The 22,212-nt window shown below is 35.0% G+C and overlaps 1 protein-coding gene across 1 annotated transcript in view; it reads right to left on the bottom strand.

The window, feature by feature from the left end:
* Nucleotides 1-22,212, bottom strand: part of STT3B (STT3 oligosaccharyltransferase complex catalytic subunit B) — a 50,994-nt gene that overhangs the window by 9,861 nt on the left and 18,921 nt on the right. Inside the window, exons 2-9 of the mRNA XM_079301439.1 lie at nucleotides 18,577-18,685; nucleotides 16,489-16,776; nucleotides 14,767-14,832; nucleotides 11,100-11,199; nucleotides 6,528-6,626; nucleotides 4,918-5,064; nucleotides 3,051-3,099; nucleotides 1,275-1,429 (exon numbers count right to left, since the gene is read on the bottom strand). Coding sequence (XP_079157565.1) covers nucleotides 1,275-1,429; nucleotides 3,051-3,099; nucleotides 4,918-5,064; nucleotides 6,528-6,626; nucleotides 11,100-11,199; nucleotides 14,767-14,832; nucleotides 16,489-16,776; nucleotides 18,577-18,685 — 1,013 coding nt within the window. The remainder of the gene's footprint in view (nucleotides 1-1,274; nucleotides 1,430-3,050; nucleotides 3,100-4,917; nucleotides 5,065-6,527; nucleotides 6,627-11,099; nucleotides 11,200-14,766; nucleotides 14,833-16,488; nucleotides 16,777-18,576; nucleotides 18,686-22,212) is intronic.

Here is a 22,212-nt window from a genome sequence, read left to right as displayed (position 1 = left end):
AACTTCATTTGATTAAAAGAGTCAAACAGCTCTAGACAAAACAAGTTATTAGAACTGAAAAAGCAAAAGGAAGTGTTAAAATTTAATATTTACATGGAATTGTAAGTCGGAGTTATCTGTGAACAAATTGGGGGCTTGTCTACATTATAATTCTATACAGATGAATAACATGGTATTAGAAGTCCTATTCTGAAGAAAATATTCCTGAGCAGTATTACCTCCATTCTGTCTTCCACAAAACAAAGATTTTCAGAATACTAGAAAACATTAAGAACACATTTATTGAAAAGATAAAAAACCCAAACAATCCTGTATACAGGATTTCTGATTGGGAATATCCAATAGTGGGTTCCTGGTGGTAGAGTCCTTGTCTGTTACAGTTTAACACTATCTTCTTGTGAAAGATTTCCACAGAGATCAAGGGACACTGATTTATCAGATTACATCATATAAATATTTTCTACATTGTAGTGAGGGCATTATGGTTCTCCATCTTCACTCACAGGTCTCTTTATGCTGTGTTAAATGGAAGGTGCAGCCTTCTAGTAGGAGGCTGAAAGCATATTGCCCAGCACTGGTCTTGACAAACATTCATTGTAAGGCACACATGTCTTAGGTAGCCTAGGTGACAGTTCTATTAGCCTGGAGCCTCCTGTCCCTCTGAAAGTCCAAGAACCAAGTGATCTTCACTCCTCCATATGGGTTACAACTGTTTACAAGCCTCATTCAAAATCAGAAGCTGGCTTTCACAATACAGCTTTGCACAAAAAAAAAGTTGTCACTGACATAGGGAGACTCCACACTTCCATTTCGGCTTGTGCCTTATGCAGCACTTGTTCCAAAGCAAGTGATTCACTAAAATAGCAGGAAACTGGAAAGTAAAGGCATTTTGAATGGGATTTGTGATGGGATGAATGCCAGATGCCCAGAGTAGGGACCCTGCCTTTGCACTGAGCTGTTCTCCTGGATGATCTGTATTGTGGAACTGTATCCTGCCAGAACATGCAGCTCCTGCTGCAGAACTGAACACAACAAATAACTGCATCCCACCTCCTGGGACTACACTCCATCACCACTTCAGCAACCTCTGCACTTTCTATAAACTGTTTTAAAGACTGCTGGGTGCAAGCAAATCTTAATAATTGCTTTTAAACACATCACTTTTAAATCATATTTTAGAACTAGCCACACAGCAGCTTCGAGCAAACAAAACCAAAGTAAAATCAAGTTGAATGTAAACTTTTTCAAAATAATTTAAAATTTTTTTCTCTTACCAAAGACTCTTTCATCATTGATGTTTTTGATACAGAACCACAGCCCTGCTGGGAAAGTACACACGAGAATATGCAGATCAAAAAAGAAGGAAACCCATGTTGTAGGCTGATGCTCAGACACAGAGGCAATGATCGGGATGTGAATTTTCGCATACCTTTTTTAAAAAAAATTCAGTTCAAATTATTTTGAAAAGATAAAATTATTAAAACTTGTAAACATTAGGAATTCTGAAATTCATCTCAAAGGAAGCATTTCAATTTTAAATGGCAAGAGCCCTAATCAGCAGAAATCTGATGAAACTCTCACACCAAAGAAGTCCCCAGGCCTTACTGTATCTAGAAAGCATTTGGTGTATAGTTATTTTAAACAACAATTATTTCCATACTTACTAAGACAATGAAAATTACGGATGTTTAATTTGTTTATGGCTAAATATGAAGCCATATTCACCAAAATGAAAACACAGAGCTATGGCAGCACCGTTACTACATTTTTTAAGAGAATTATCAATGCCAGTAAATCTCCTAAATTTTCAACATTTTATTGCAAAACCTTTACACAGAATATCTTAATTTTCTTAGTAAAGAAAGTTACAGTATTAAATACCAGATCAGTTACTGATGCATCCTCATTCTTTCAGATGCTGGAAAAAATCAGGCCTTGTCTACACTTGGAAACACATGTCATCTAAACAACATGTCAAACACTCAGTGCAGACAAGGACAGAACTGTGCTCTATATTACAGACAACGATACATATGGACCTAATCTAGGGTGCTACCATGATTGAATGGTGAGGTATCAAACATATGTCCTTTTCTTCACTGAGATCTAGACAGCATTCAAAACTGTATTGTGCAGTTTAACACAATATGTTTTTCTAATGTAGACAAGCCCTCAAAAGTTTCATGCTTTCTACATATACATATATGTGTGTGTGTATATATATATACACACACATATATACATACATATACAGGCAAAGAACAACATGTATATATTCCTCAAGTAAATCTGAGGCTTCTTTACTGACATCTGTTCTACTACATTTATTATAGAGCTGGATCAGTATTCTATATGAGCTGGATTTTTAAGCCTGAATAAAAGTCTGAACTGCACAAAGGTTGAAGTTCTATCCTTGCTTTAAATATATTTTAAAAAAATATTACCAACTGAATTTCACTTTATAATAATTATCTGAGAAAAATACTTTCTATTTTATTCTTTTTCTTTGGGCTGACTAAAAAATCCAATAAATCCAATATAATATTTTCAAAGGTTAACAAAAATAAAAGATTAACAAGATTTTTTCCTGTAAATATGCAGTAATAAAACCATTGTTCAGAGCAGACATCTGTATATACAAAAGGAATGTATTAACGTAATATAGAGGCAACGTGCAAGATCATATGAGCAACATTTTTGGGATTTCATGCAATGTTGCACAATTAAAATAGTCTAAGGCTCTTAGTAATTTTTAAATGTGTACTCAAGTGTTGGCATAGCTTTCAGTTATTTCACACTGACATACACACTAGATTTTCATACAGAAAAAACAGAACATTGCATATTCAAATACTTGAAAAAAGCAAGAAATTTCATAGACGAATTAGTGAAATGGTTGTAAAGACCATGAAACAGCTACTACAAATACTCTTTTTAGGTAACTGATTCTCCTTGACTGAAATACTAAATGGATTGGGGATGAGGAGAGCAAATGATTGTTCGTTTTCAGTAAAATGCTACTGATATCTAAATCTTAAATCCCTACTTACCCAGTGTCCCATAATGAATAAAATCTGCCACTCCAAGGAGCAATATAACCTGAAAAAGAGAAGGAGGAAGAAAAACCTTTTTGCTGCCTAGGTTTTTAAATGCAATAATTTTTCTACTCCCTCAAGTTATAACACAAAGCCAAAGAAATTTTCATTTGACTTGTAATATATCTGAACCATACCTACTGCATTAGGCAGGCTATAAAATCTACCAACCATGAAGCAAACTGGTTTTAGAACACACTTACAGGATAACATTGTACTTGTTAAGTACAATCTGAGTATCAAGACACGCACACTTCCAAAAGTCAAAGCAATGCAACACTAACTATTTCTCAAATAATATGACAGATTGCAAACTATACTCTGTGAAGGAGCATTAGAAAAAGAAAGCATAATTGATAAGAAAGTATTTCAGTTTTCTGAAATGTCAGAGCAGGAAACTGGGAACAGTCCATAGCCAAAACACAAACACTAAATGAAACGCTGGTTTCCTTTTATTTCTCTCCTGGTGTATCTACTTGTGGCATGGAATATAAAAGCCACTATTAGACATGCTGATAAGCTTTGCATATTATTTTATAAAACAAGGCTTTTAGGCAAGTTGAATATGATATTTCTTTGCAACTGTTTCAACTCCTCCTGAAGAGAGATACAGACAAGGAGAAAAAGAATAGGTTAAATCCTTTTATGATTACCCAAGTTTTTGGGCATGACTCACTCTTCCCCCATCTTACATTCAAAATTAGTATAATGTGACTGAAAGGATTAGTTCAATACCTAATTTAGACATTTAAATATTGTGGTTAATATTCTTAAATACAAGACATATTTTTCCCTTCAGTATTCAAATGAAGAAATTGCTCCCAGTCCACTGCATGCACATGAAGAAGGAGCTATCAGCACACAGGGAACTACTGGTTATGATCTTCTCTAGATGTAGAAAGCCTTCACCTGAGGGTGCTGGAAGAGCTGGCCAGCATGAGAGCTGCCCACCATCTTCACCTGGGTGATAAGGGTGCCTGGTGCCTGGGAACTGGCTACTGCTGCACCTCCAGACAAGGCAGGATGTTATATGCAGGAACCTACAGGGACTAACTGAGCTGCTGGAAAGACCATGGAACACAGTCTCCTGAAATACACTGATAACTGTTTTCCTCATTGCTCATTTAGAAGAAGAATGGAAAGGACAAATGGACCATTTGACTGGTTGAAAACTGGCTGTCCTGACAAGCTCAAGATAGTACACAGTGGATCAGGGTCCAGCTGGTGGCTCATAGAAAGTAAAAATATCCCAGAGGCCAAAAGGAACTGTACTAAATTGAAAAGAGTGGCTGACATGCCTTGCAGCAGGCAGGACTTCAGTCCAAAACCTGAAGCTCATTCTTTCAAATGTTGCACCTGGGATAAAGGGTCCTGATGTGGGCACCCTCTTCTGAAAGAGGATTGTTACAAAAATTGAGAGAGATCAGAGTGTTGTGAGGTGGTCAGGAGCCCAGATTGCACAGACTGTCAGAAGCTGATGAAGCAGGGATACTGATCAGTGAATTTCAGAAGATGAAAACAACACTTCCCAAGAACTCCAACAGAATACATATTTGGCTGCATGCTGAGATTTTTGTTTTGTTTTGTATGTCCATCTGAAAACTTTGCTAACTTATGCATGGAAAAGCAAATCAAACCACCATGTTTTAGAAGACAAACAAACAGACGCTAAGAATTCTTTTGGAATAATGATACCATAAGTAACAAAAATAAAGCTGCAATTAAATAGTCCAAAATGTTGAAACAACTACTTTAGGCTAAACCAAATGTTGATCATCTGGCTTACAAGCTGTAAAGGTAAATGAGTTTCACATTTATTTACCTGTGTATGTCAGATAGATGACACTCAGGAATACAGTACCAGCAGCTAATGAGACGCCCAAGAAGAACAATGTCTGAAATTCTTGCTTTGTTAATCTGTCTCTCAAATACTGCAAAAATGCATAAGCCTGCAGCAGTGCAAAAACACCTATGGAAAGAGGAAAGTTCTTGTTTAAATGCTCAAAAAGAGTACATCTGTTAATAAAGGAACCAGCATATTTGCCCATATTTGAATTGGAAAAAATAAACACAAGGAACACCCTAACATCTAGAAACTATATAACATCACTTTCTGAGAAATAATCTTTAATACGTAATAGGTATGACACTTTCTTGCAATAACAAACTTCCAATGAGATAAAATATTCTAAAGGAAAGAATCACCTGAAAACCAGATTGCATTGATTATAACACAGGTTAACATACCCAGCTAGATGTGGTGAAAAATTAAGAGACAGACTTCAGGCAACAGACAATGCTAATACAGAAATACAGATATTGAATAAAACAGGAGGAACTGATGAAAGGAAAAACCAAACCAAATAAGTATTAAATCAACTGAATTATATAAAGTTCATGTTGAAACACCAGAATTCACTGGTGAAGCACCTGACACCCTTCAAAAGGAGATTTAGAGTTTAACATTAAAACCAAAACTTGGATATGCTAGTTCAGCTATTATTCATTTCACAGTACATATTCAGATCAATCTACTGATGCATCCTTTCAAAAGTGAAAATTCAATGCTGGCTGACAGCGGAATAAAATAAAACAAGTTCATCATCTTTCTTCAAATTAACAACGAATTCGAGGTACACAATGAAATTCACTAATTCTGAACTCCTAGAGAATGGCAAAAATTCTATTCACCAAATAAAAGTAAAATTCTTCAGAATACAAATATGGCTTGTTAATTTTTTTCCCCATTATATTCGGACTGCTGCAAGTCTCCATTTTGAAAGTATTTTTGTGCTAAATTTTAACGATGGTCCCATCACTGTCCCAAATACATTTTGGTAAGTGACTAAATGTAGGAGAAAATCTGGGGAATCTAATGAATTAAACTATATCACACAAACAGTGCATGAACTTAAATTCAGTGTTGGCAGAGGTTATTGCTGTCTAGAAATCAAGATCCCTGCCAACAACTACTGAAAAATCAACTCAAAGAAATAAAAAACAACCCAAACAAGATTGAAATCACTTATTTAAAAAACACCCTCCTGATTAGTAATTTAGCCTGCTTAAAAAAATTACAGAAGATTATCAACTCCAAAACCAAATTGCTCAGTAAAAACTGTTACCAGTAAGGAATACTTCAATTATACAATTCGTGAAGGCAACATTGTATTGTAAACCAGCAGAGATTATCAATGTGTAAAGCTTGTCAGAATGCTAATTGATCCAATCTTAAGGAATCATTTTACTTCCATTATCCCACACAAAAAGAGGATAATGTGTCAATTGGAAAGAAGACTTCCCAATGGACATTAAATTATGCCTCTTTCTTTAACAATTTGCTTTGTTAGCTTGTGTTTTTTCTAATACAAGGAAACAAAGCTGCAAGTGTTCGATGTTTTCCTGTGTTAAGCAGAAGTTTAATTTTCTTACCTGCAGCTGCCATGTGTTCACTAGTTCTAATTGGCTGAAATCCCACAAAAGGTATTTGCATCGATAATATTAACCCCACAATGTAGAAAGTGCTATATGCTAGGAGAGAAAAACATGAGAGGGGAAGACAAAGATGGGAACAAAATTAATACACGTTTGAAAAAGCATTGGCTCCATCTTCAAAGAGAAGTCCATCTTCTCCCCTAAGTTCACTGACAGCAAAACAGAACTGTACTATGTTAAATATTTCAGACATCTTAATTACTTTTTTCTTCTTTGACTAGAATAAAGCTGTCTATTGCAACCAATTTTAGTGGATATAGCACAGTATTGTTCTTTCTAACTTCACTGTTTTTTTCTCCTCGAAGGTAAATAAGCCATTTACCTAAGATTCTCCATCCTGAAAAAAAGTTCTCTTCCCATCTTGTTTTTGAGAATTGTGAATGTGGAAAGAACTCTCAAATGACAAATGACATAGGAAGCTTTCTATATGAGGAGCAATTAAAAGGACCAGACCTTAAAAAAGCGAAGAGTCCACTACTTCTTCAGAAAATGCAAACAGGCGCCATTGCTCTTTATTTAACAGAAGAGCAGAGGGAATGCAAGAAACAGAACAACAATCCAACTAAAAATTAATATTAAAGGTATGTATGATAGAGCTGTATCAACCCAGGGGATTTATAACTCCCCAGAAAATAGAGGCCAAGAGCATCATTAATATTAAAATTACTATTATTAATATGAATTCTTATTGCATATGCATTAACATTTCATATACTTTATTTTGAAAGAGTTTTTGGTCTTCAATATTACAGGGTGAAGAGGAGATGGAAGGGGAAAAAAATACCAAATGTGAAAAGCCATGAGGCTGATTACATTTGAAGTAATCAGCCAACCTGAAGCCCAAATGAAGTTCTGGTCCCTCAGTGGCAACCAGCAATAATCCACCTGTCAGATTTATTAACTCCTACAAATCCTAAACCACCATCTGGCTATAGATAACCTGATCTTACAAAGAGATCCCTGTTCTCAGAGTCCTGTACTAACCTCCATGAGATCAGTTCATCATTGAGCAGTGGTGTTATTTCCACAGCACCTATGTGGTCTCACTGAGGGATTATGCTCCCAGGGCACTGAGTCCCAAACCAGTCAGAAGTGACAGGGAAAATATTTCCAAGCACTCAGTTTATTTTTTCAAGCACCTGTATTGCATAGCTTGGCCTAGCTACTCATCTATGCCCTCTTAAGTCACTGAAATGCATTTTCCTGTAGGAAGCTCAATTTTTGAAGAATCCACTACAACATAAATCATTTACTGTACCATGCAACTGTTACAACACTGCCATCCTGTGGAAGTTCAATGATTGGCATAAATCACTGTATTTCACATTTGTTAGACCATTGTAAATTATCATTTTTAAGCCCAGTCCTGCAACTGCTATACTGGCTATGTGCACTGCTCATCCCCACCCCAATTCCTTACTCCCACTTCTTTCAAAAAGCTATGTACTACCTGGTACAGAAAAGATTTAAAAAAAGGTAATTTACACAACACAACAATTTTTCTAGGAACTTAGAAACATCAGGATGATATATCATGACAAACTTTTCATGTTCCTTTATATTCCACAGTTTGCACAGTCTTTGCAAAAACAGTATGTTAATTTTGATTCCTGCATGTTGTCCTTATGGTTATAATTTTGACCAACTCCAGAACAAATCCATTCTGATCTACTGGATAAAGTCATTTTACAAATAATTTAATTTGCAGTACACCACACAAATACAGGAGTGACCTGCTGAAAAGCTCCAGAGAGTATAATCATACATTTGCCACATACTTCAAAATTAATGGATTACAATCACCATAAATAAAGTATCAAATTTTAGTATATTGAAGTAGTTGATACAAATATATGCCTGTTCACTGTTTGAATGATATAATCCAAGACCTATAACAAGAATTACTGAAATGAAGTTTTAAATTCTGGAAGATCCTCAAGTATTTTATTAAATATTCTGATAATTATACAGAACCTAAAAAAATTGTACCAAAAACTATTAAATTGAAGTGTGCAAGCCTAACATAAATCTCTACCCTTCCAAGTGTAAAATAATTTATTTTTTAAACATATGAGAAACTAAAGAGAGACTACAATAATAGAAAATAGAGTCAATGGTTGCTGTATCTGAATAAAGAAGTTGTTCACCTCTCTGCTAATACACTGCAATTGTAAGCACTTGTTCATAATGACTAAATTGGAGTATCTGAATGAAAGGCACTGGCCATTCTCAAGATGAACAAATAAAAGCACAGCTTGAGCTTTCAAATGGAGGTAGCATCATCACTATTGATGCCAAATGGGTCAGAAACTATCTGGCTAATAGAGTCATCTGCCTTCCAGCCCTAAAATACTTTAAAATTGGCAAACCCTTCACATTCTAGAAATTTTTACTCACTACATGATTCTGAATTATACTCCCAGATTTATCAATCATGTCCCATTAACCTTTTCCTTGGTGTATGCACACTCTTATGAAAAACATATACAAGGAAACCACCACTATTTTAAAAAATTTGGTTCTGCCAAATACTGTTTCTCTACCTTTATGTTATGCTGGATTAAACTTAATACATCCTTTATAAAATTGCTCATGCTAGCTTGAAATAAATTTAAATAACTGATCTAGAGATTAAAACCCCAAAAATTCTGCATAATAATGAACATAATGTCGATTTCGCTAGCCATTGTCAGCTGACAATATTTTTCAAATGTTTTAGCTGCACATGGATAGTTTTTTTAAAGAATTATGAGACTGCTACAGGCATAGTAGCAATTGCAACAGAAACTCCCCAAATATCTTTATTCTCCCTATTTCAAGGAGCTTTTGCAAACTCTTTTGCCTATCTGAATAGTTTGGAGGTGAAGCACACTTGAATTTCCTCTCAGAAGTACTTGAACATTCTTACCTGTTTTACAAAAATATCCTGTTAAACAAACCTAGAAATGACACAGTAATATGAGATGTACAGACTTCTCTAGGGCTTCCCATGAAAGCTTAAATTAAGACAGCAGTTGCAATGAAACAGCAGAGCAGTGATCACATTTTCACTCTGACAACTCCATGGCAGCACATATCCCTCACTGCTGAAGGGCAATAACAGCTCAAAACACTGTAGCTATTTGCAAAACAAACATCTGCCAAACCCTTTAATTCCTATGAACATGCAGTACTATTTTCCCCACATGAGTTCAAAGACTAGTTCATCGCAAACTGAAAAAGCAAGAGCACTTATTCTTTATTGTTTCTGGCTACCATATTGCTTCAGGATTTTATAATTAGTAGATTTAATTTTCTCTTGACTAATTTATAGAAATCAGAAAATTAAAAAATTCAATAAAACAATTTTAAAGGGAAATAAATTACTTTTCCCTTAAGATGAGAAGTAGTTAATGAATAAGTTAAGTAATACTAGCATTAAAAATTAAAGATGGGTTAAAGCTTTTTCTTCCTCTCTTTTTTTAATTTTAATGAATTTCCAATTCCCAATTACATAGAGGAACAAATAAGTATGGAAGCAATATTTATAGTTTTGATAACAAAAATTCAAAACTCAACTTGAGTAAATGGAGGAATTATTGTGGCATATAATGGTTCACAAAGATGTATACAAAGTAATTTCTCTAGCAGGGACTAAAAACCCATTAAAATAATTAAAAATACCAAGATAAAACAGTATTAAAATGAGGAATGAAAATATATTTACAAATATGAAATGCCTTGTGATTATGCTTCAGTTCACATTATGTTCCCCACTTACCTATGGTAAAGGCTTTACATTAAAAATGTTCCAGCTAATTTCTAAATCTCAGAATACCTGAATTGCTTCCTAATGATTCCATTCACACACCTACATCATGGCTGACTGATTTTATTGGTAAAGTGTCAGTAAAAACAGTTTACACAGTATGTAAATGTTAGGCAAATCAATAAAAAGTTAGGCTCCCAGGATTCCTATTCACACATTCCTGAAACTGGAAGGAAGGCTGAACAGTTAATCCAATAAAATTTTAAGGATTCCCATGGAGTGGTCAGACTCTTACTGTGTATGCCTTGTCTCAGTGATCTTAAACTTACACAGCTGCTAGCATTTCCTATGTCTTTATCTATATGTTTGCATAATTTCTGGTGCATACTTTTAAAAATGCTAGTTGTTTTATATACTTGGAAAAAAAAAAAAAACATGATTAAAGGCACACATATGTAATGCATACTTAAAAGTATTAACAGGATTATTTTACATCAAACCATCCATTTTTCTTTCCCATGCACTAAAAAGGAAAAAATTAATTAGTAGCTACATATACAAAATTTTGGAAGTGTGACTATGTTTCAACTCCTTATTTCCATGTTGTAGAAAATAACTGACTATATTCAGTAATCAAATTAAAACAACTCAATCTGATGTGCAATTACTTAACACCCACTTGATACAAAACACATCAGTACAATAATTTTGTATCTCATGTTTAAGTATTTGAGCATGACTTTGCAATGAACAGAACTTACCAATGTAGACTCTCCTGCTGTACCTTTGCATCAGCAACAGAACAAACACATGCAGTGGAATAAGGTTGATGATGAAAACATAACCACCCCATGCAGAGACCTACGACAAATGGAACAGGAAATCAGATCTGAAAATATCTGCAAATTCTGAGGACAGCACATGCTGGATTTATACATCTTGATGGTCTAACAAGAAAACACAAAGCTTGTCTACACAAGCAGTCAGAACTAAAACTAGTACAAACAGAATCCTTCTCAATATCTATTACAAAAGTAAAACAAGCCACAACAAAGCCCACATATCAAAGGTGTTTGAAATGGGCTGATGGATTTCCTAGGCTACCCTTCCTGGATCTCCTCCTTCCAGGATAATCTGGTCATTATGGCAAATGAAAATGTGATCCTGGAAGCTTTTCCCAATGGTCAAGGTTGCAACACAAGGCAGTGGTAGGAACTGTAGAGCTATGAGCTGGACTTTGATGATCTCTGTGGGTCCCATCCAACTCAGGATATTCTATGATCTCATGTAGGATTCAAAACTTTCTTTTGACAAATTTAGCACCATGCACTTTTTGCTGAAGACAGGGAACATTGTCTCCAGGTAGAAAGGGAGCAAGGTACATCTCCAGGAGCAGAACTCCAGGACTAGAGCAGCCAATGCAGTGTAAGGAAATAAACAAAAAGAATAGTATAGATGCACATGAAAGCAGGACTGAGCACTGTGGAATTATATACAACAATATTACAGGTACTGCAGACCTGTGGCAACAAGAGCTGTTGAGAAGGACTGCTATGGTGTACTTAGAACTGAAACTGAAACTACAGTGGTATTAGCAGATCACTGATTGCTGGTTTAGGTAAGGATTTAATGAGCTATCATTACAATGTGTTATTGAAATTTCTAACATATTTAAAAGAGCTTATATTGACTAGACAATCTGTATTTTAACACGTCCTTTTATCAAATTACAGTCTAGACTTCTCTCATATGCACCATGCTTACCCTAGATCTTCATTTTTAGCATATAGTAGCTAATGTGGTTTTCACTTTAATTGTACTTTAGGCTTTAGATTCATGTAGCTATTTTTAAAGCCCTACAAGCCAAGAAGAAATCCAAATTACTCTGTTTTATAGAACAGATTCTAAAAAAAACATGAGGCCAAGTATTACTGTCTTTTGACACTAATACTACAAACCCCAGCATTTCAAAATTTATGGTAAGCAATTCAGACAACGTGAAACAAGTAGAAAAAAATAATCTAAGTTTCCTAGTAACTCATTTCAGATTATCAAAATCCTATTGCCTAATTACTTGTTTGAAGTATCATGGTTTACAGAGGTAAGTTTATTTAATAGGAGAAAACAGTGTATAAAGACACATAAGATAGAACAGAGTTCAAACTTGGAAATAAAACACTGTCAAATTCAGGAACAGGTTTGAATGAAGGAGGTTGCAGTTTGCATGGACCAGAGACCTGCATCCCTAATTGCCAAAATATGAACCCAAATTTAAGCACCAAAAATTACATTGAAGATGCACTTTGGAACTATTCAAACAAAACTGAGGCATCCTCACAGATTGGTAAAAAGGGTGGAGACATGCTGTTACTCCAATAGGATTGCTTCAGTGTAAAGCTTTCTCATGAAAAGCTGTATGAAGCAGAAGCTGAAGAAGTAAAATGAAGGCTAAAAATATAAATCCTAAGAGAAAACACCCTTCTCTATACTGAATGCAATGCAAGGCTATGAGTCAAATTACCACAGTGAGTTAGGTATATATTACAAGGCAGATTTAGTTATCAGGAAAGATTTGTCAGTTCATACTATCCATTCACCTTTCAAGCTGTTCTCCAAACTTCCCATTCAAGGACTGACTCTCACTACCTCAAAATTGTGATCTACCTTCCAACTTACACTGAAAATGACTAATTCAATCAGAGAAAGACAAATTATTGCAGTGAAACAAACAGTACAACTATGCTTTGTCCTAAAAATTTACTCAAGCAAAATATCTAGAAGGGCAAGTCCTCGAAATTCTTTCCAAAAGGGAAATACAATGTAGGGAAAGCCATCACCTATGTGGGATGAAGTAGATACAATGAAGTAAAATTCTATCATCTAATCACTGAGATTTGAAGCTAAAATACAGATGAATCTGAATCTTTCATGAGCTGACAGAACTTGAAAAGAAAATTACCAGCACCCCCATTTATATTCAAGGATTGATTGTCATGATGACATTGATTCTTAAGTTCTGATACCATGCACACACATGATCACACACTCTCACATATAATCCCACATACCAACATGATAAAAACCTGTTATTTTGTGATTTTTTATCAGTAAAATTGTGAAAGTATTGTATTTGTTCTCTGTATGTTTATGAAGGTATCTTTAGAGAATCTTGCCAATAAATTGGCACAATATAAAAAAAATACTGTGCTATATAAATATAATGATGCAAAAACTTACTTTCAGCTTTTGTACTGCACTCAAAGATGCACCAAAGCTGCAGGACCCTTTCACTATAATGCTATATAAACAGTAATGCTGTGTATAAAGAAGTGGCTCTCTATTAAGCAATGTGGCAAAAAGGAGGAGAAATTGAATGAAATAAAGGCACTCTTAACAAGAAACAGCTATCTTAGCCTCTTTGGTGACAAACAAAAGGTTATTATTTCCTATATTAACTGCAAAAGTCTCCCAGGAAACCAAACGGACATTAAAACCAGAGGAAAACTAGACAGCATCCAGACAACCTTTGAATTAACCTTGACTTTAAGACACATAAACCAATCCAGAAGTTCCTTGTTCTTGCAAACCTAGTTACCTGATGGTAGAAAGCAGTATTTGAGACCTCAGTCTTAACTGTCACCAAGCAATTAGCCTGGCTGTCCTATCACTGGCTATTTGGAGGATAACTTATTTTTCATGCAGCCCCAAAGTTTATCAGTTGGGGGCAGAGGGGGAAAAGCCTTGATTCAAACAGGAGCATTCTTCAAGTCCTTAAATTTCAATGGATGGAGGAGGGGGAAAACCAATTCCCTCCACTTTTCTATTAGTTTTATCTCCTCATTTTTGCAACTATTTTCCCCTTCCGTTAGCCCTTAGGAAAATCTCTGCAATAGCCTCCATTTTCACAGATCAAGAATGAAAAGTGCATTTATGATCATTTATTATGACACTGAAGTCATTCATCAGTTCTGGTGGTAAGCTTTACATAATTATACCCATAGAAATAGCTTTCAAAATTATAAAAATGTAATTTTGCCCTTACATTCTAAATATTCTGATCATTATTGCATTATAGTAATGACACACAGACACATATATATCAAAATTATACCTTAATTTACCTGTACCCAAATAAAAATCCAAATGAATCAGAGCACCTATTCACAGTATGGGAGAAATTTGTAAGTAAAGTTATTATATTTAATTTTTTTCCCAAAAAGTGCTTTAATCATGTTGATTTAAATACTTTTACTGTTACATATTATGTTGTTTAGTCATATATTTAAGGTTTTAATAACAATACAAAGCAAGAATTTTATATTATGGCTCCAACAAAGAATAAAACATCCTTATTTTCTTCTTTGTCAACATATAGATTATGTAAGTTACTCAAATAGTTTAGCTATTATATATATATAAAAGCCTTACCATGTAAAAGTAGGATAGACAGCAGCAGATTGTCCAAAAGACTGACCCAGTTTTCACAGACTTCACCTGGAAAAATAGCCAAGTATTTATGAATGACAAATCCTGGACAATACTCTAAAGTTTAATTTCAAAACAATTGTTGAGAGAACTTCTTTAGCCCACATCAAGTTATATTTTATGCTTCTGAACTGACATCCATAAAACCATAACACAAATGCAATTCTTTCACACACAAAAGCAGGTCAGGTGTATTTCTCTAGCAAAAGCTACAATCCAACTCCCTGCCTTATGATTTGATATAGAAAGGTAGTTGCAATGGCTACTTTCTCTGAGACATCAGAGCACTTTATAATTCTAAGTGAAGAACATCCACGCCTTAATTTGTCTGGCATCTGACCCAACTCTGCCATTATAGAAAAAAGAGTTATCCTGTAATTTCAAAAAACTCACTTAAGGTTAACGAGAACATCAGATACCATTAAAGTTTTAGCAGGATCCAGAAACTACTCCAGAAATAAGAATTTGTCTGAAACTCCTGGGGTGACTGTGGTGAGGGAGAGCAGGAATGAAGAACAGATATTAAAAAAAGCTAGAAAGTTGTTTATAAAATGTATTTGATTCTACAAGAGTTCATGCAAACAGTATTGAACTCTGCAGTTTAATTAAATATGAATTCCATGAGAACAGATAACTACTATCACTCTAAAGTAACAACATAGGTTGATTCTATTATTGTTATCAAACACAGCACACCTTTCCAGCTGCAGCTTATTTTAAAACCAGATTTTAAAAAACTGCATTTAAGTAACACCAGTCATGAAAAAATTCTCTTCCATTATATTCCTACCAACTATATCCCAAGTTTGAAATATTCTAAAGCTAAAACATTTGTGAATATGCATCTTCTTATGCAAATGAGAACTCTTGACAAAATTATGGAGAAAGTTATAGTGACCATGTACTTACATGGAGTCACTCTAAATGAAAAGGACAAGCATTTCAGAATACACAAGAGACAGTACCCTACAGTGTCTGTGCTGAATTAACAATATGGTTATGCTATTTTTGTTATTTCCAAAGTAGGTCCAACAGTCAAAAAAAACTCCAGCTTCCCTTAACTCCTTCCTGCAACACCACCTTACACATGAAACTATGCACAGATTAAGGAGAGGCAGACATTCTGCTTTAGCAAGCAGAATAAAAAGACATAAGGCTGCTTTTTTTAAGCACACAAGTAACACTAGTATCTGAATCTAGATAGCTTTGACTATTTAATTTGGATCCTTAGCTCAAAGCCCAAACCCTCCATACAGTCAAAAGTCTTCCCAGAAGACAATTTAAAGCACTTCATATTCAGAGACTACTGCTTTTCACCAGCTGTATAAGGAGGCTAACATTTGATGGACACAATACTAATACCCCAAACTGGAAAACAAACAACCCCTCTGTTTGCTTTAAATTTATAGACTCATCATCATTTTTTACTACTCCAGGGGACACATGCTTCAGTGGAACTGTGCTTTTACACAGCAAACTGAAGAGCATGATTATGGAGTGGTTCAGACCACGTGACTTCTCAGCACTTGCTTAATCAAGAGCCAAGGGGAAGAGGGATGAGAGGGAGGAAAATAACAATTCAATGGATTCTAAGAAAAATCACTCATTTGGCTGGAGGAGGAACCAAAAAACCTTTCCAAAGCAAAAGACTCAGCAATTACTTACCCATAAATAGTATGTGAACTGCAGTGCAAAAATAGCTATGCCTTCATTGTCAAACGATCCTGCTACTGATCGGGATATGTAACCTGGAACTATGGCGATAAAACAGGCAGCTAAAAGCCCTGCTCCCTGGTTCCACAGTTCTCTGGTGAGCAGGAAAGTAGAAATTGCTGTAAGGCCGCTGAAAACTGGTGCTAGAAACACACATACATCTCTTATATGGACTGTCACATTAAGCATATTTAAAATCCAATGTATAAGGCCTGCTGTCACCATCAGTCCTGGGTATACCTACATGGAGATAAAAACCAAAACAAACCAGAACACTGGTTATTACAGGAAACTATCATGGTAGGTTTGTTTACATAGAACTTGCAATGAAACAGTAATTTTTTGAACAGATATAGCTGTGAGTATTAGCATAAGCTAACAGAATTATTTTAGTACTACTTTAATCATGTTTTGACAACATCACTGAATAGCCTAGGCTCTTTAAATTTTATCCAAATGCTAACAATAACATATAAACTACTTCATAAATGAATGAGCAGCATACAGATAATATTCCATCTTGCTTGACATTTATCATACAATGAAAAGAACTTGTCATTAAGACATGGAAGCAGAAAGCAGAATCTGCAAGAGAATTTGAAGCCAGCTACCAGTTTAAAGGAAAAAATAAATCAAAAAACAAGCCCCAAAAGCCTAAGACACCAAGAAGAAAGCCAAAATTTCCCAGTTAAACCCATTTTCCTTTAAAATATATCATGCTATTCTTTTACTTCTTGGTACCAATGAAGAAAGAAAATGTGCTTCAACAAGACTTAATTTTTTAAAGTTGAAAAGATGATGGTCAGGCAGTTGAGTAATATATTTTTGCAAGATATCTGGAGACATCCTTGGATATGAGGGAGTAAAACAAATTTCTGTAAAACTGAATTAAGATGTGCTCCAGGAAAGGTACCATAGACTTACACTAATCTATTGAACACAACACAGAATACTAGAGAACTTCAGAATATTCTTAATAGGAATTCTACCCTCCCACATTTATCAACATTAGAAAAATCAATACATCCTAGAACAGTTAATATGCACTTCACCTGCCTTAGTTTCTTTCAAAAACTAAGAAGGACATTGTACTAAATTAAATTAACAGATCACTGAACGTTGTTCCCCTGCATGTAGCTAAATTACTTTTCCTAAGAGATTTTATTTTGTAAAAGACAGGTATGGAAAACATGCACTTACACGCTGCATAAAGAGTGTCCAGTATCTCAAAGATACTAAAACAAACAGTGATCTAACCCCTAGAAAAAACTTGTAAAAGCCTTTAAGTGGTATATACTAAAAAGCCTTAATGAAGTATCACACTTTAAGAAACACATGGCTGCCTTACTTAGTGTTCCTAAAGCTATTTCAATGAATGATATTTGCATTCTGATTTGATAACATTGCTTTGTACACCTTTTCTGTCTTGTAACTTGCATTAATACCAATCTTAACTAGTCCTGATACTTTGTACAGGTGATGTATGAATGATGATGATGATCAGATGCCACACTGATCTAATTTCACAAGGTTTTCTCCCAGTGAAATCCTAACTTTTTTCCATACATACATGAAGCCTAGTCAGCATACATCATTGCATTAAGACTTGTACTTTAAGAGACTTAGGTAACAATTAAAAAAAAAAGTTTTTTAAAAAAATTGCTTTTCCTGTTTTGATTTCATATACCAGAATTTTGTTTTTGATTTCATATACCAGAATTGCAGGAGTCGTAATACCCTTATTTGTTACTATTTAAAATTTCACATGTAAGGAAGTTCTGTATTTCTTGGTCACAATGTGCTACTGGATATAGACTAAGGCATGTTGACTTACTCTATTTCTGCAACTGAAATTTAAAAACATCTTGATATTCTCACTGCAGCAATTTGACAATTAAAAGCATATTTTCTTAAGATTCTCCTTTCAGCAGTGTCAAATTTGTATTGAAAGTTCAAAAAATGTCCTGAAAAGTAATCTTTAATTATTTTTTACTTATTAAATTGATTTTCTTTTAATAAAGTTATTATTGCAATACTTACAGTTCCACCTACTATTCTTCCTAGTGGATACCATGCTCTTTCGTCAAACCAATTTAAAAATTCATAAAACCCATGAGATGCAAGATGATGTGTTGATCTATAGTTAAACCTAGAAAGAAAAAGAAGGATAAGATAAAAATCAAGAACTTTAGCATCTCATCTACTATGTAAGTACAATGACCCTCTCTAAACCTGTGGACTAAATTATTAAGTTCTCAGCTACTAACCACTGTATTTTCTTCTCTTCTACAGCCAGTGCATATATCACAGATGACAGTTTACAGTTTTTGGTGAGTTCATTTTTATGTGTAAACATTAAAAGTTTTCTTTCACTCTGACACAACAGTGGTTATTTTTTTAATTACTTCCTAAAACCAGTCATTTTCAAATACAGTCTTCCAAATGCAGTCAATGCAAGACTCCCATTCTGAGACAGGACAGCTACATGCTACATTTGCTGCTGCCCTACTTCATGTAAAATTGACAGGTGACTCATTCAATAACAGGCAACAGGAATCAGACTGTTCACACTATCAACCTTCTTTCAATCAGTAAGAATTTACACAATGTAGAACCTCTGTAGATGAAGTTTTATCTTCAAAGTTTGTACATTCTCTGTGGCAGAGAATTTCTTGTACAACAAAAGGTCTCTCATGCACACCTTCAGTTCAGCCTTCTCCACTGTGTAAAAACCATTAGAAAACACCAACAGACTGATATTAAAGCATTCATCTTCTACCTTTCTGGCACAAAATACCTCAAACACCCAACAACAAATCTTTTAAACTATTAAAATGTCCATTAGTTCTTGAAATTAAGTCTAAGGCTGCAAGAAGCACTACAGTGCATGTTATCCTAAAACAACTCTTTCATGATTATTCAAAGGCCAAACTAAAAAGGCTACAGATTCTGAGAATGTGAAGCTTTGTAGAGAAAAGCCTGGGTGAACACAACTTCTAAAACAAGCAGTACTCACAAAGCCAACCCTTCTAATAGATACGTCAATTGAATTTTGGTTAACCATGTGAAATTCATCAGTTAAAGAAGTGTTAAAGATTTTATTCATTAATTAAGTAGAAGTTCTGGTGACGAAATGCAATACCATAAGAGACAAAAGGTTAGACTGCCAAACTATCACGAACGACTTTCAAAGACAGTGCTAAAATTCAAGCCCAGAAAAGCTTGTGTTTTTATCTATTTTATGGAAGTATCCCCTTACATCAGAAATACGCATCCCTTCTGACAAAAATTTTTAAACTAAATCAAATTACTTTGCATATCTAGGATTCCCAAAATATCACAGGTTTACTTTGAACTAATTCGTTTCCACAGAATAAAGTTAAGGTCATTTAAGACTGCAAACCCTATTAAGTTCCTAATTGTTTAATCTGTACAAGTAATATCTGAAATAAAGCCACATTGAGGTCATGAGCAGATATCTTATCTACACAGTGGAAGAACAAAAAGAACTGAAATTCAGGCTCAGATGTCAGCAAATTTGCATATTTCAAGTATCTGAACTATCACAGTGTCAGTCAAATGACATTAAAAATAAATAAATAACGAAGAGTGAAGTACTTTCAGGAACACTCTTACATATGTTAAACAGATGTACAGGATACATTAACTGATAAAACTGTGGACTTTCAGAAGTCATTAGCCACGTTTCTATAAGAAAATTCACATGAACATCAGTCATTCTGACCTAGAAATCTCTGATTCGAACAGCAATGTGACATTGGTTTCTAATAAGCCTACAACTATTCCCGTTTGACAAGATTTCTAAATATTAATTAATTCTCCAGTTCTGAACTGTCATCTCTAATGTGATTTCTGAAATGCTGTACCTATAAAATTAGCCTCTTATCTTAGGATAGCAAGGTCTGTTGTTAATTTGTTTAGTGCCAAGTGCCTGCAGTATGGTACGTAACAAATCAGGAGTTTCATATTGCACAGGACACACAGAATCCATCCAGCTAGATTGGACTGAAAACACTGACAACCCAGAGAATGTTATCCTAGAACTTCAAAAAGGGAACAAGAAAGATGTTTACTAACATGGATTACTTTCAAATTTTTAAGTCATGACTCAAACTCACAGAGGCTACAAAAGTATGACTAATATTTACTTTTACAGCATCAAAAGATTAGTTAAACAAATGAAATAGGCAAGAAGAATACATATTGACATTCTCGTCATGTTTCCAAATAGCAAAGCTTCGTAACTGACTTCAGAAGGATGCGAACAACTGTCTTGAGCTTTGGCAGCATCCCATTAAGTCTCTAATAAGAATGAATTACCACTCAAAATTGAAATGCAACCTAACAGCATTTTACTTCTACCACTTCAGAGGTAAGAATTTAATCTTCCCTCCTAATATGCTCTTAGACAGATAAATCTATTAGCCCTTCTTTCAAAAAAAGTGATTCTTTTGACACAAATGAAAGCATGCAGTGACAGCTGGGCATGTCTTTACAGCAGAAATTACTGGCAATACTATAGGTACATTAATTTTTCACCGTGAGAAGACCCACGAGAACAAGACACAACCTTCTAGACACAAAACCTAAATCTAAAAATATTTAGAATCTTTGACTTTAAAAAAAAAAAGTGCCCACTTCACCTCCCACTAGGCTACCTGCAAACAAAAATAAGTAAAAATGTCAACATAAACATATGCACACATCAGGAAAAGATTGCTGTGATGTTGCTATCAAAGCCAGTTTCAGGCATCAACAAATTGGCAGCAATGGGCAGTGCACCAGAGAAAACTGTAGTCTGGCAATCACATGATCCAGCATTATGCTTTGATAGCTCTCCATGGCACTTTTCTCTGTTAGGGACAAGCCTGAATCTTGTGAAAATGTTTCCCTTTAAGACAGAATGGAGAGCACTGCTAACAAACAGTGAGAATCACAAACCAGTCACACCTTCTTACTATCTCGGTACTTTTCAAACTGTGCTTGAAATGCAGCACAGTTGTATTGTATTTCTACTGCAATGCAATCACAGTACCTGCAACTATCTATAGGTTTCACAGGGGCGTAAAATAGCCCTGGAAGATATTAGAAAAACCACCTTTGCCTATACCTGCATTTGGGAGATTCAGGGGCTGCACGTGAGGGAAGAATCAGAACAGAGGCAAGAACAGCCAGTGCTGGGTAGCAGTTGCATGTCAGGTTTGGGGATCACTGCATGCCCCAGTTCTTTGACTTGCAGCAGCAATAAGAGGTGGTATTTATGGATTTTATCCAACCCTCCTTCTGACCTACTCCATCCTATCCAAGGAGACACTGGAACTGAAGTACACTGCTGGCTGCACTGACTAAACAGCATGCAGTACGATGTGTCAAAACCAGAGTGAAGGACAGGATCCCTTTTCTGCCACTCTCAACCCTCACATTTGATCTTGAGGTATGGAAACAGATTATCCATTTCCCAAGATTCCCTCAATCCTGCCTCACCCCCTTGAGGCAAGTCGATTTGAAACAGACCTGAGAAGAATAAAGAACAAAATTATGTGAAGCACATGTTAATTAAATACTTAGCTAGAAAAACTGAGTTAAATATTCAAGTTCTCAGTCCATGCTGTGAAGAAGATACACACTTGATAATATTCAGCTAAGGGCCTTACA

Source organism: Erithacus rubecula (assembly GCF_903797595.1).
Source record: "Erithacus rubecula genome assembly, chromosome: 3".
NCBI classification, from domain to species: Eukaryota; Metazoa; Chordata; class Aves; order Passeriformes; family Muscicapidae; genus Erithacus; species Erithacus rubecula.
Note: the sequence above shows the minus strand (reverse complement) of the source record. Positions and strands in the feature narration are given on the sequence as shown.